Source organism: Euprymna scolopes, chromosome 2 (assembly GCF_053919585.1).
Source record: "Euprymna scolopes isolate OS-2025 chromosome 2, ASM5391958v1, whole genome shotgun sequence".
NCBI classification, from domain to species: domain Eukaryota; kingdom Metazoa; phylum Mollusca; class Cephalopoda; order Sepiida; family Sepiolidae; genus Euprymna; species Euprymna scolopes.
In genome coordinates this window covers 18,440,111-18,455,364 of record NC_136483.1, presented here as the reverse complement: position 1 = coordinate 18,455,364, position 15,254 = coordinate 18,440,111, and the positions used below count along the sequence as shown (strand labels likewise).

The 15,254-nt window shown below is 34.6% G+C and overlaps 2 protein-coding genes across 2 annotated transcripts in view; one reads left to right on the top strand and one right to left on the bottom strand.

Annotated features, from left to right (window-relative positions):
* LOC145289458 (fumarylacetoacetase-like) overlaps window positions 1-9,461 on the bottom strand; it is a 54,736-nt gene extending 45,275 nt beyond the window's left edge. Inside the window, exon 1 of the mRNA XM_080136414.1 lies at window positions 9,240-9,461. Coding sequence (XP_079992540.1) covers window positions 9,240-9,320 — 81 coding nt within the window. The 5' untranslated portion in view covers window positions 9,321-9,461. The remainder of the gene's footprint in view (window positions 1-9,239) is intronic.
* Window positions 9,462-10,574: 1,113 nt separating this feature from the next.
* LOC145289406 (methylcrotonoyl-CoA carboxylase beta chain, mitochondrial-like) overlaps window positions 10,575-15,254 on the top strand; it is a 69,125-nt gene continuing 64,445 nt past the window's right edge. The window contains exon 1 of the mRNA XM_080136411.1: window positions 10,575-10,837. Coding sequence (XP_079992537.1) covers window positions 10,715-10,837 — 123 coding nt within the window. The 5' untranslated portion in view covers window positions 10,575-10,714. The remainder of the gene's footprint in view (window positions 10,838-15,254) is intronic.

Here is a 15,254-nt window from a genome sequence, read left to right as displayed (position 1 = left end):
ACTGAGTGATAAAAAAGTAAAAATATACTTTTTATTAAATGTTTTAAAACTGAAAAAGTTTTAAAACATTTTTTTAATCAATTAGTTTACCATTAAATATTCATCTTTTTTCTTGGAATAGAAAATAAAATTCTCTTTCTGCTAGCGGATGTTCAGCTGTTTTCTTGGTAGGAGAAGGCAACAAAGAAAAAAGAAAAGAAAAGCACGGAAAAGAGAAAAAGGAAAATGGTAGAAGCAAAAAAAAAAAAAAATTAGACATTCAAAAAGGTCATATAACATTCCATCATATCCATGGGAAAAAAAGCAGCAGACAAGCAATAAGTTATTTACGCATAAGATATACCAATAGAAAAGTCTAAAAATATACCAGTTTAAAGAAAGAGAGAAAATGTTACAGCTTACTAATAAATACTCAGAAAGTAATATGTGCTACATAGTTCAATACAAATAATAAAATCCCATTGTAAGAGACAATCTTAAATTTACTCGTTAAGTCCAACACACCTTGGCAGACAATGTTTTTCTTTCAAATGTTCCCATTTTTTATGTAATATTTTGATGAAGAACTGCTGCACATAGAGTTCCTTTCTCACCCTATTACAACAATGGTAATATATTATTATAAAAATATTTGAATACAAAGCTATATCAAAGGGAAGAGTTGCCAAATTGACTTTTTTTTTTAAGCAGTTTTACATCAAAATTTTTTGCCATGACTTGTGTTCTTTCAATTCATATGTGAGCATATAGAATATGACATTTCCAGCATGCCAGTGTTTTTACACTTTCTGGCACAATAATTTCAGACATGCTGCTTCAGGAAAGTTGTTGATTGGGCTCTATTTTATAAATTGTTTTTTCTTTTAGCTAGAGATGCCAGATGCCAAACATTCACCCACTTTTTTTTTTACATGGTTTACAGCTGAGAATACAGTTAGGAGATTTAAAGTTCCTATCCGTCGCGGTTACCAACTGATGGAGGCCAGAGGAATAGTTGGCCGAAACATCGTGAAAAACAACCAATAAAGATGAAAACAACAACTAATAAAGATGAGAATAATAGTCCGAAATAGAAATAAATTAATATTCACCTGCTTTGTTTTTTTTTGTTTTTTTTAGGATTCTAACATTTCTTTCAAACTATTGTTTGGATCACCCTTTCACTGGTTTGATTCGTCAATAGTTTTTTCAATCTTTTTCATGAGAATAATGGCTCTTATGATTACAGGAATGACGGAGATCTTTTTTGTAATTCTGAAATCGTTTCAGCTTTCTTTATCATTTCTGACTCTGGCATTTCAGGCTTCGTCTGATTACTTTGAATTATATCCAAAATCCACCGAGCCATTTCATTACATCTCCTCTTATTCTTAAACACCAGACCAGAGTAAGTCACGGTTGAAGAGATCCCAGGTGATGGGAAGGGGAGGCAGATATAGTCAGCTCACGCAGAGAAGGAGCAAGAAGAGGAGTTGCAGTTGAACATTGGACAGGCCAATTGGTTTTTTTGTGGGAGCTGCTGGGTGGCTGGTATTTCCAAAGTATGGTTGTGTTCTTTGGCGGATCTCAGCCAAGAGACTAATGGAACATATTTCAGTCTGATCAAGCAAAGATGTACAAGTCTGCCATTCAACTTATCCAAAATATTATACATTATTATCTGTATATATTATCATTATTATTTAAATATATAAGTGACCTTGTCTGTCCATGTGTGGAACCATCTCTACCCAACTACTCTTTCAATTTTTGTCTACAAACTTGAAACTTGATATATAGGGGGTTTGAATCTGTGGAACAAACTTGATTTGGTTTTCAACCCGTAAAAATAGCTGCTAAGGGGTCAAAATTGAAAAATTAGAACTGGTAGGCATAAGTCGACTAAATGTGTGCAAATATAAGTATATGTTTAACTATGTTCATTTTTAAAGTTTTGATACGTTTTAATTTCCTCTATATCGGTCTGATATTTAGAACGGAACCTGCAGATGTTGTTTTATTCAGTTGATCTTGCACAACGGGATTGTACAACAAGGAATTGCTTGACCTGGAACAATTCCTTTTTGCATCAGGTAATTTGCTTTTACAACTATTAAAGTAGTGTTTTCCTTGGTGCTTTGAACTGCCATTGGTTTTGAATTGAGGGGGGATGTTGCTAACAATATATAGTTCTGCAGCATAAATAACCTGACTCAGTTCTATTAGGAATGTGTTGGTTGGTACAAGTCAGAGCAGTGTTTTTTTCTTTTTATCACTGTCTTGGTAACTTCTGAAGTAGTTTGTGATCTTTCATTCAATCTTGTCATCTGAACTTCCACAATGTTGTTTTTAAATTCTTCCTCCAGGGTCAACTTTTCATCATTTGTCTTTAGCAATTCCAGAGTTGATGGTAGTGGTTCAGGTCAAAATAGTGGTGAGGATGAAGAACTAGGGTTCAGTGAGGGGGCTACTTAGCAACTGTAAATAAATAACTAATTACAGCAGAAGACCTGTTGGGGAGCCACCCAAACAAAAGGGGGGGGGTCTTGGTGGTGAAAAAGGAATTTTGGCAGATGGAGTTATGGTAATGGGTCCAGAATTCTGTGTCCACAATCAAGTGATGCGGCTCCAGCTGTACTAATATCAATTAGTGATGAGAATCATGATGTCCATTTTTTTGCTTTCTATAATGGCTGCTATTTCTGATCTCATAGTCTAGCATAGCCTCATTGAACACCTTGTGAGAAAGGGAAGAGAGAAAAAACAGAAGAGAAAACGGAAGAAAAAAGAAAAAGTAAAAGGAAACAAACAAAATTGTGTTTTTTTTTCTGAATTCCACTAAAATGCAGAGAAATTGTTATGAGATTTAGATGCGATTCTGACAAATGTTAAAAAGAAAATGGCTCTAATTGCTACTCTCTTTTTTTTCCGTTTCCTTGGAATTCAGTTTTTTCGTCACTTCCCAAAGCAAGGTAGTTTTCAGACAAATAAAAATTGTTTCAAACTTTAAAAGTTTGAATCCCGTGTCATTTTAACAGGTCAATGCAAACAGAAATTCCTATAAAACTTGGTGAACTGAAATTAGAGTTCTTTTGGGCGACACCTGCAATGTGCAGTGACTCTCAGCATCAATAATGCCCATCGTAGAAACATCCACCGGAATGTTCCACGTCAAAATTTCTACTTGGAGCCATTAAGGTCTCTGGACTGTCTTTCTCCCTCTGACTAACTGCTGACTTCCAATTCTTGAGTAACTGATATGTGTATTTCCATGCTCTCTCGTTACGTCATTAACTGCATGTGACGTAAATCAAATAATCTATCTTTGTCACATATTTATGTTCTTACATTCTTTTCTATTAAAACATTCTAACATAATTATTTTTATCTGAAAATATTTATTTCGCTATGATGACATTCTTTCTGACATTCTATGTTTACAAATATTAATAACGATCATAATAATCATCAACCAGTGCATCTTTCGATGTTGCCTGGCCAATATCTAACATTAGGACTACCTAGAACGAATGCCTCAGCCCATCAGATACAAGGTCAACAAAACAACTCCGTTTCTACTAGACTAATTGTCGAAATTGGAATATTGACAAACATGCAACTGCAAGCATGGTTTGATACCAAATGAATAGATTGGTGGTGAGTGAATGGCCTACATAGACACTGCAAGTTTTTTGCAATTTATGTTAGTACTTGAAACGACTGGGTGTTAGGGTAACAAAGAAAGGTCGTTTTGGTGTAATGCAGTCAGGACAACACAAAGTTCAACTGTGTCGTGTGTGAGTGTTGCTTGGCTACTTAAAAGCAAAATGCAGACATCCAATTTCCAAGTGACCAGGTGCAAACTCAAAGAAAACCAACCTACCTCCTCCCTTGAGGATTGCATTTACGAATATCCGTGGGCTTAGAACTAATTTAGATGATGTTGAATCATTTCTCCTAGCAAACACCCCGGATATCTTGACACTAAGTGAAACTAACCTACACTCCTCCATTCCCTCTAACCACTTTAACATGCCTGGTTATCTCCCACTCTGCCATAAAGACTCAGAGAGACATAAACACGGGCTTGGAGTCTATATTCGTAACACCATCCCCCTGACTAGAGAAACTAAACTAGAATCAGATGACCAGGCCTTTATGTGCTTCAGACTAAACATGCAACATAATATTAGCTACTTGTATTTTCTCTACCGCTCTCCCTCAACCTAGGACTGTACCCTAATAAACAAAGTCTCTGACAGTATAGCACTCTCCCTCGATACTAGTATACAAGTACATATATTTGGTGATTTCAATGTCCACCACAGTAACTGGCTTGGATTCTCTAATTACACAGACGCAGCTGGTAGCACAAGACTCTATATCTCATTCCCTATCACAGACAGTTACATTTCGGACACGTTTCCCAGACCAGCAAGATCAACATGCCTCACTTCGAGATCTATTTCTGACCACAGTTCCCAATGATTGTATAACAAATGCCCACAACCCACTCAGGAATGCTGATCACGCTGTGATAATGGTAGAAATCGCCCTTAATTCTCGACCCAAAACTGAAGACCCACTGTTCAAAACAACGAGGTATTACAAAAAGGCTGACGGAGAAGCCATCAGGAATCTCATCATGGGGAAATATCTTTTCTCTTCCAGCTGAACAGTGTGCAAATGAGACCACTAAATGGTTCAAAACTGCAATTGAAGCACATGTTCCTACACGGAAATTCTTTAGCAAGCTCCACTCTCCCCAATGGTTTATTTCTACTTGTGCAGCTGCCATTGCTTAAAGTAGTATATAGAAGCTAGAAGTAAATTGTAAGAGAGAAATAGTGACAGCTAAGACTGAATACACTGAAACCATCAGAAAATGTATTGAAGCACAGAAATTAGGACCCATGATTTTTGGAAAATCTACAACAGTGTAGTAAATAATGGGCAGTCAACGATTCCCTCATTATAAAACAATCGTGAGGTTATTTGTACGGCAGCCAAGAAAGCTAACCTACTTGCCAGTTAGTTTGCCTCTAACTCCACACTGGACCCGGTACACCACTCCCTCCCTGACTTTCCTTTGCAGACAGATGCCACACTAGAGGATTTGAAAATCACCCCTTCTCAGGTACATGGTATCATAAAAAACCTAGACACCTCAAAAGTATGCGGACCGGATCTCATCTCGGCTGTGCTATTACAAAAATGCTCTGCCGAGGTTGCTCCAGTTCGTTCCAAATTTTTCAATAAATGCCTAAACAAATCTTGCTTTCCTGACTGCTGGAAAACCATTTCTGTGGTACCAATTTTCAAGAATTCTGGCGAAAGAACTGACCTGTTAAATTATCGCCCCATTAGCCTCCTCCCGCTTTTTACAAAAATATTTGAGTCCTTAATTAATCAAGCTCTAGTCCATCACCTTACAGCTGCTAAACTCCTGACCGGCAATCTATGGATTTAGGCAAGCACGTTGAACAGCAGATATCCTAACTGTAATCTCTGAACATATATACTGTTCACTAGACAAAACAGGGGAGGGTAGAGTGGTAGCCCTCGATATATCTAAGGCTTTTGACAGGGTGTGGTACGATGGTCTTCTAAGGAAAATTAGATCACATGGTATCACTGGAAGAATACATAATGTACTTAAATCCTTCCTAAGTAAGAAAAAAATCCAGGTTGTCCTCGACGGTCATACATCTAAACAATATGATATAAATGCGGGAGTGCCTCAGGGTATATCCTTGGGCCTTTATTATTACTGATATTCATAAATGACCTCCCTGATAAAATTGTTTCGGAGATGGGTATATTTGCTGATGACACCACTCTCTATAACAGGCATGAGGGGAAAACAAATGAACACATATGCAAGGAAATGGCAGAAACACTAAAGGAAGACCTTGAATATGTGGTGGAATGGGGACAAAAATGGTTGGTCATATTCAATGCTGCCAAGACTAAGCTTGTCTTCTTCAATAATTACAAGAAACCTTCTCTACCACCAATAGCAATGGCTAAGAACACATTACTAGAAAGTACTTCCTTTAAACTCCTCGGTCTAATGTTTACAGGGAACATGAACTGGAATAGATACATTGAGAACATTGCAAAGGCTGCTGCGAGGAAGGTGGGCTCTCTCTACTGTGCTAGAAAACTACTTACGCCTGAAAGTATCTTGTATCTCTATAAGGCCACCATTCACCCATGTATGAAGTACTGTTGTCACATTTAGGCTGGTGCATCTACTACTTGTCTCTCACTCCTGGACAGAGTTCAAAAGAGAGTCGCCAACCTGATAGGTCCTGAACTGTAATCTAGGCTTCAGCCTCTGTCCCATCGACAAAATGTTGCATCCCTCTGCCTGTTCTACAAGTACTTTAATGGTGAATGCTCTGACGAACTACAAGCACTTGTACACATCAACGTGAACACTCCCTACAAACCTGACAAGCAGCTAAATCCCACCCCTTCACAGAGATCCCTATGTGTAAGAAAGCCTTCTACTCCAATAGTTTCTTCCCCAGAACTGCTAGATTTTAGAACTCTTACCGGGATTCTGCTTTCCCAACTGTACTGACATGCAGAAGTTCAAGTGTAATGTGAACAAACATCTTTCTACTCATCTCCCTTCAAAATACCCCTGCAACTTATGTCCCCAATAGTAGCCTCCTACTTCAAAGTGGCACTGTGCCTTGTTTGGAGTGAAAATTGAATAAATAAATAAATAAATAAAAAAGGTATCACCACTTATCAAGGCTCGGAGGCCACTCGAGGATAAGGGTTAATGGGTATACATTAGTCAATGTGATTATAGCGTAGTAAGCATAAGTAGTGGGAATTTTGTAAATTGGATTACTTAGGGGGACGGTTCATCAAGAACTTGTTTACGTTGGACTTGAAGACAATCAGATTTTAGTCAGCTGGAAAGAAGAGAGTGCCACAGGCGTGCAGTTCTAAGAAGCTTTGTTCATGAAATCTACATTTAGGTTTAGGCACAGATAGAGTGTGGGAAATTATTGATAGTGGTTTTGGCTAGACGAGTGTTTTTTGTGAAAGTTTGGTGAGGGGGGAACCATAGATTGAAGCTCAGCTGAGCATTTGCCATGAAAATAACGATAAAGCAGAGACAGGCTCGCAATGTCTCTTCTGTGAGAAAAAAGTTGCAGGGAAGAGAAAAGGGCATTCCCTACTAAGCTACGAAGTCTATTTACAACTCTGTTAAGGCAGGATAAGCTAGCTTCTAGCAGCTTATCCTGCCCAGATGTGGCAACAGTACTCCATCGTTGACCATACCTGGCTTTTATATAGGTAGAGAATTGCATCAGGAGTGAGATATCAACTGGAGCGATAGAAGGATCCCACCATTTTTCCAGCGAACTTGGCAATGGATTTGATATACGTGTTCTATTTCAGGTCAGGATGATGTAAAGATAGAAACTTGGTTTTAGATGCATTAAAATTAACCAGCCAGCTCTTTCCTCATCACACCACATGCTCAAGATCAGAGGAGAGAGAATCACAGAGAACTTGGTCGTTTACGGCATTTGAAGTGTTGCCATGTTGTCAGCATATATATATAAGCTGTTTTTAGCAGCTCCAGCCCAGATGTGGCAGCAGTACTCCATCCTTGGACGTATTTGGCTTTTATACAGATAGAGAATTGCATCAGTAGTGAGATATCTTCTGGAGCGGTAGAAGGATCCCATCATTTTCCAAGCGACCTGGGCAACAGACTTGATGTACATGTTCCATTTCAGTTCAGGAGTAAAGGTCAAGCCCAGAAGCTTGTCAAAACATGGAGCCTCCCCAAGACGAGAGTCATTCATTTCAACTGATGCCAGATTGGCATCAGAGCATGGTGTGGAGATAGAAGCTTGGTTTTAGATGCATTAAAAGTAACCAGCCACCTCTTTCCCCATTGTACCACATGCTCAAGATCAGAGGGAGAGAATCAGAGAGAACTTGGTAATTTACGGTCTTTGATGTGCTACCATAGATTGTAGTGTCGTCAGCATAAATGTCTATGAATGATGTAAGGATGTGATTTGGAAGATCATTTATGTAGATCAGGAAGAGAGTTGGGCCCAGGACGGATCCCTGAGGGACTCCAGCATTAATACTAAGAGCTTCTGATTTCTGCTCATCAACCACTACTCTTAAAAATAAAAAAAATAAAAAATAAGTTTAAGTATAATGCTGATGCCCATTTCACTCTAATTTACGTGATGAAAATTAACGCAATACCCGCACCCCCCACCCCAGAAAAACGAGATCTCAGAGGCTCTACATACTGTACTTTTGCTGAATTTAGAATAAAATACAAGTTTTAAATCGTTTAAAAAATAAATTGCTGCTGGTACTTCTGCAGTTTACAGACTGTGCTATTTTTAAGATTGTTGAATTCAATTTTATTATATCATTTGTTTATTAAAATGTTAAAGTACAGAATAGTTAACAATCCCCCTTCCCATGGTAAGAATAGGTTTCTAAATAATAAAGTTATTATTTCAGCACAAACTGCAAAAATACCTAGCTTTCAAGCTGAATTCGGATTTTTTTTTTTAACAGCCCAGTGTACTATTGTCTTTTATCTGTTTATTTTACATATTGCCATCCGGACTTAGTGTTAGCTGTTGAATTAAGAAAAATCGCGTGCTTTTTATTTCTTTTAACGTTCACTATAAAATAGATTGTTCACAGCCGTTAAAAATCAATTTCGCAAATTTTCTTTTATAAATGCATACAGGCACAAGATTTCTTGGTTAAGCAACAAAATAGTCAACGTCCCGCGCCGCCCTCTCATGTTAAGTATTGTAAAATAACAAGAGGGGACTTTGTTAACTATTCTGTTCTTACGCCGATTTTTTTAACGATGATATACGAACCTTAATGAGCGAGTTTACAAGTGTGTATGTTTGTTTAAGTTTCGTAGTTAAGTTTTTCTACTTTTTTTACTTTAATTATGTATTCAAATAATAATCAAATTAATGATAACTTGTACAAAATTAAAATTGGATTTTTCTTTATTAAAGTAACAACTCCACATTCTTAACCAAGGATGGGTATTTATATTTTTTCATAGGCTTTCGTCAAGAAATCTATTTCGGAAAGTTACAATTATCGTTTAATAAAAAAAAAAAAAAAAGAAAAAACATATCGAGACACGTTGGTTAGAATGACCTTAAAGAGTTTTTGTTTTTGAAATACTTATCTCTAAAGAAAACAAACAAACAAACAAAAAAACTCACATTTTGAGGAGTTGAAAAAACTCCGTAGGGCAAATTTTCAATTGGAAAATCATTCTCTGGGTCGACTGCTATAAACGACATGTTTTCTCAGTTTAAACGTTTTTTTCCCCCGTTATCGAGAAAAACTAGACTTTTTTTTTCCTGGAAGACGAAGAACAGAAATGAACGACGGGTGCTGCGTCTTTACAAGTAGTTCAACTTCACGCGCGTGCGCAAATATATATATATATATATATATATATATATATATATATATATATATATATATATATATATATATATATATATATATATATATGTGTGTGTGTGTGTATTGCACTGACACGTGCCCTTTCTACGCGCAGATGCCGCGAAAATAACACTCTTAAGAGGGGGATGCTCCCAAGCATTACTACCTACTTCAAGGGGGCGGATATTCTTTATTGTTAGAATTATATATTTTTTATTTCACAAAAAAAAAAAAAAATCCACAAAACAAAAAATTAGGCACAAGAGCACACTCAAAAATTGGAGGAGGGAGTCTATGGTCATCCCTGGTAGTGGTCACTGGTCACTCTACCTTCGGTTTTATGAGTGCGCTCCCATCGGGTTTGACGGCTAATTTTGCACCTCTGCGGGAGAAAAGTATTAAATTCCTTCCAACGTTTAATCGATTTAGCATTACAGTATTGATGGGAAGAAGAGACTGCTAAACTACCATTTAAAAAAAGTTTCATGTTTTAAAAGTAAAAGTTTTAAACCCGTGCTTATGCAGAGAATGTACAGAGCGCTGTTTTTTAAATAGTATTTTTAAGTAAAATTTAAGTTTTACGGCATCTTTTGTTTATTAAATTGTTAGGTGAAAGAACAGAATAGTTACTAAATACTTTTACCTCCTCATGTTAAGAATGGCTTTCTAAATATTCTCTGCTTATGTTGCTGTTTTTTTCGGACTTAAAAAAATTCGGTATTATTATACAAACACCGTGACAGCGTTAGGGTTCGGGTTAGGGTTAGGGTTAGGGTTAATTCGCTGTCACGGTGTTTGTATAATAATACCAAAAATTCAATTATTTAATTTTGGACAATTATCTTGAATAAAAAATAATTAAATGTATGTTTCATATTACTAATCTCGTTTTGGTCGTCCAATTCACAACGTTTCAGCCGATGTAGCATACGGCTTTCTCCAGGTGCATCTTTTCGAACTTGGAACTCTTTTTTAAATCGAAATCTGGATGAAATATTGTTTGTTTGTTTGTCTTATGGGTTTTTTTTTATATTTATAAAATAATAATAAAACTATTTTTAGTTTAAAAACAAATTTGTATTATCAATTATTATTTAACAGGTGTATTTTGTTATTGAAGAATACGAAAATAAGGAAAAGATCATCATTGTCATAACCTCAACGAGGTCGACTTTTGGGATTGATTTTTTTTTTCCCCCTCAACTTTTTTTGCTGTTAGTCGTGGAATCTGCAAGAAAACACCAAAATGTTCCGACCTCGTCTCTTCAATCTGTCCGGCCGGATCTGCCAGACACGTGTCTGGAGAAAATACTCGAATCTTACTGGAATTATAGGTACAACACCTGACCATTCTTCGCCCGAATATAAAGTGAGTTTTATTTCATCGTGGACAAAAAAAATAAATAAATAAACCTTGATTTAGTAATTACACATTTAAAAAAAAAAATCAATTTTTAAGGAGAGACATTTATTATTTTTCCTCTTTTTAATTGATTGATCATTTATTATTCAAACAATACTTCGATGTGAATAAATAAACCATTTTTAATTTGAATCAATAAATTGTTCGGATGCAAAAACCAAGTCACATGGTTTTGTCCTAAGTTACATAAACGTTATTAAATCTAAAACTGCAAACTAATTTAAAACTGTATTTCGTATCATTGTTTAAAATGGGAAATTATGGCACTAAAAGCGTACACAACCGAATGTATTTTATTTACGGTTTTAAAAACCAACTCCCACCTAAAATCGACCTTGTGTTTAACTTTGACCCCGTGGGGAATAAAGTAAATAAAGACAGTTACAGTACCATTTGATCAAGCAATTTAGGCTAGAATCAAAATATACCTGTTTAGTCTTAAGAGGCCATCCTTCCAAGCATTACCCCCTCCTTTTCTAGGCGGAATGGTTTTGTTTGTTGTCTGGGGCGGGGGCGCCCCTATTTTTTAGGGAGTGAGAACATAACTATATATTTTTGTTCATATCAAGAATTCCCCCCTGATATCATTCACATTTATAACTGACCTTGTGGCTAAATTTGCCCTCGATATTTTTCCCGACTTTGTCTTATGTTTTCAGAACTTAAAAATGAAAAATAATAGTTTATTTCTTAAATGGCATAAAAAGAATAAATAATCACTGGAAAGAAGTGTCGATACTTCTGCAGTTTACGAACTATTGTTGTTGTTATTATTATTATTCATTTAGGTGCTAATGCACTTACTGATCCACGCTATTTTTTAAAATTGTATTTCCAAGTTTAATTAAAGTTTTATGTTTTTTTATTCAATTGTAAGATTAAAGTACAGAATAGGTGTAAAACACCCTCCCCTCCTCGTGTTAAGAATGGCTTTTTTAAATAATAACGTTATTATTTCAGCACGGATAAGGGCATTCATTAGTACCTACATTTATATTTATAAAAATATATATGTGTATATAAATCCCCACTCCATATGTTAAAAATGGGTTTCTAAATAATGTTATCATTTCAGCACGGTCCGTTTTCTACATAAGTACCGAAAGAGAAGGTGAAAAAAAAGCCTATTGTATCCACGTATAGAACATTTTTACACGTGTCTTCAACACAACAACAACGTTATCATTACTGTTGTCAAGATTTTATCTTGACAACAGTAATGATAACGTTAATTGATTTATTAAAATCCAATATAGTGACTTAGATTTATTTTTCTCTTTACTGTCGTTTACTGATTAAATCTTTCTTTTTTTTTTTTTTAAGTAGACTTAATGAATGGCTATTTGCAAACTAATGAGGAGTCATTTAAACTCCAAACCTGAGACACCTTGAAGTTAAAAACGGCAGTAAACATGAATTATTCGGACCATAGGTACCTCCAACGCGCGCCAGTTTTAACCCCTCCCTCTAACACGATGTAACTGTAATTTAATATTATCATCCTAACTTTTTTACAATTTGAAAGAAGCTTCAAATAAATTGCTAATATTTTTTTTTGATTTAATGAAAATGTGAGACAAAAATCGTGTTTACGCTTAAAAACAACGTTCCTATGTAGTGACGTTTTTGAAGCCGTTAACATACCCATGTTTTCAAAATCTAGCAAAAATCAAATAATAGTCATATTTTCCTGAAATTTTCAATATTTATTCATTATCAAATAAACTTACATAATAATAGTAGGTTTCGCTAAATATGTTTTTTTAGGTGTTCTACCCCCCCCCCCATATTTCATGTTACGAAAAAAAAAATGTAGGTCGATAAAAATTTCAACATTTTTTAAAGCTGAAAAGATTAAATAATTAAAAAAAATAGTTATATATAATTCCGTTACTTATTTCACTTAAAGTTGTAAGTAAAATTGGACATAAAATCAATATTATTATGTTAAAAAAAAAAAAAGAGAGAATAAACACTTTTTCTTGATAAATTTTATTTATTCGGTAATATAATTATTTGAATTACAGAAAAAAAAACACAATTTTAACAAATAATTTGATGATATTTAATTCAAATATTACACATATGAAGTTTAAACAAAGATTTTTTTATAACAGATTTAGATTTCCAATATTAAAAAAGTATATTCATGTAATAGAATATGACTTTTGAGATAATAAAAATTGCAAATCCAAACTCTGCCTAAAAAAATCATTTTGATTTTATTATTTAAATTGATAGAGGGTGATCTTTATTTTTTTTATTTTTTTTTTTTTGCGCCTTTTTTCAAAAAAGTATGGAGGCCTGTAAGCAACATTATTTTTAGATACCTAAGTGTCAACAAAAGACATTAAAATTAATTTTATTTTATCTCATTTGTGTAGTTCTTTAATAAAAAATCTATTTGTTTTACAAAAGGTAAGTCATATATTGTTTTTTATCCATAGCAAAAAAAATGTTACTTCATTAACCATTATAACGCCAATGCCCATCCATAGAAATTGACACAAACATAGAAAATGATGACGTTGCTGTTAATGTGTACAATGCTGACGTTTTACACGATACTGTAGTGATACCTATCAGACTACCATTCTCATTTGGATTGTTATATTTACAATCTTTAGGATATTGTAACCTTCAAACTTGTTCATGTGCATCTTTTCTAACCCAAACGAACTCTATAATCTATACTTATGACGCAACATTCTTTTGGAAGTTAGGGGTTTGATCCTTGCTACAGGCGATAATAATTAATAATAACAAATCTTATCGGTTGGCACGGAATGAGAACATTCTACACTCAAAAATTAAATAACAGATTCAGGTGCACCTGAACAATCAGCACCTCCTTAAAATTTCTTTTCCTTTTGAATTGAAAAATAAATCAATATTTAAAGATTTGGAAGGGGGTTCAGTTTCACATACAACGTTCTAGTAAATCAATCCCTCTCTGTTTAGAATCGATTAACAGCCTTATTTTGACGTTTGCTCTTTCAGTCCTCTCCCCTCTCGCCATTATTACGATTTTCTTTTCTTTTCTTTATCTTTTTTTTTTTTTTTTTTTTTTTTGAGAAAGTTTGGTCTGTCATCTCCTCCCACACTCCATCATTATTTTTTTAATTTATTTACTATATTTTTTTTTTTTTTTTTTTTTTTTTTTTTTTTAGGGTGTTTTTGCTTTTAACGACTCACGCTATTTTTTAAATAGTATTTTCAAGTTAAATTCAAGTTTTACAATATCTTTTTTTTATTAAATTGTTAGATGAAACTACAGAATAGTTATAAAACACCCTCCCCATGTTAAATAATAAGTTTTTATAACATTATTATTTCAGCGTGGGTCGTTTTTTTTTGGGGGGGGGGGAGATCTGCTAAAGAACGAATATGTCATTTAAATCCGGTGCAAAATTACCGTTTGGATAATATATACTATATATTAATAATACCTGTTTCTTTCACGAAAAACACCCGTCTAGCCGAATCCACTGTGAAAAATTTCCCCCACTCTTTATCTGTGCCTAAATCAAAACATGGATTCCATGAACAAAGCTTCTTTCTTAGAACTGCACGCCTGTGGAACTCTGTTCCATCTGCCTGCTTCCCACCTGACTACAACTTGGATGTGTTCAAGTCCAACGTTAACAAATTCCTTATGAACCGCCCCCTTAAGTAAACACTTCATCAAACCTCCACACTAACGTAATGTACTTGCAATAACCCTTATCCCTGAGTGGCTTCCGAGCCTTGATAAGTGGTGACCACCGTGTAAAAAAAAAAAAAAAAAAAAAAAAGTGGTAGAGGGAGGGGTAATCACTTTCATATAAAAATTTAACATTGTAGTTTAAGGTACGATTTACCAAAAAAAAAAATATTTTGTTTAATGTTTGAGCGTTTAATCTACATAATCTCTCAAAGTCGATAATAATCCGTAGAATTAATTGAAAAACGACGAAAAGGGAAAAATTTGTAAGGTGGGGGTGCACCACCCAGATTCAATTCATAATTCTGTGCAGAAGGGACCTCTGACATGTGACACCGATTTAACCCCCCTATATGTAAGACTATGTAACTATAATCTGATGTAATATTATAACTTTTTTATTATTTAAAAGAAGCCTAAAATAAACTAGTAAACAAATTAATTTTTTCCAGCATACAAAAATAATGAAAATGTGAGACTAAAATCGTGTTTACATTATCAATGCCTTAAACAACATTTATATGTCATGATCATTTTGAAGGAATGAGTTGAATTATAACAAAAAATAGAATTCTTAAAAGCAATTAATTTTTAAAAGATTTAAATAGAATAAAATTCTAATATTCTGCAAGATTAAGTTTTAAACATAGATGTTTTTAG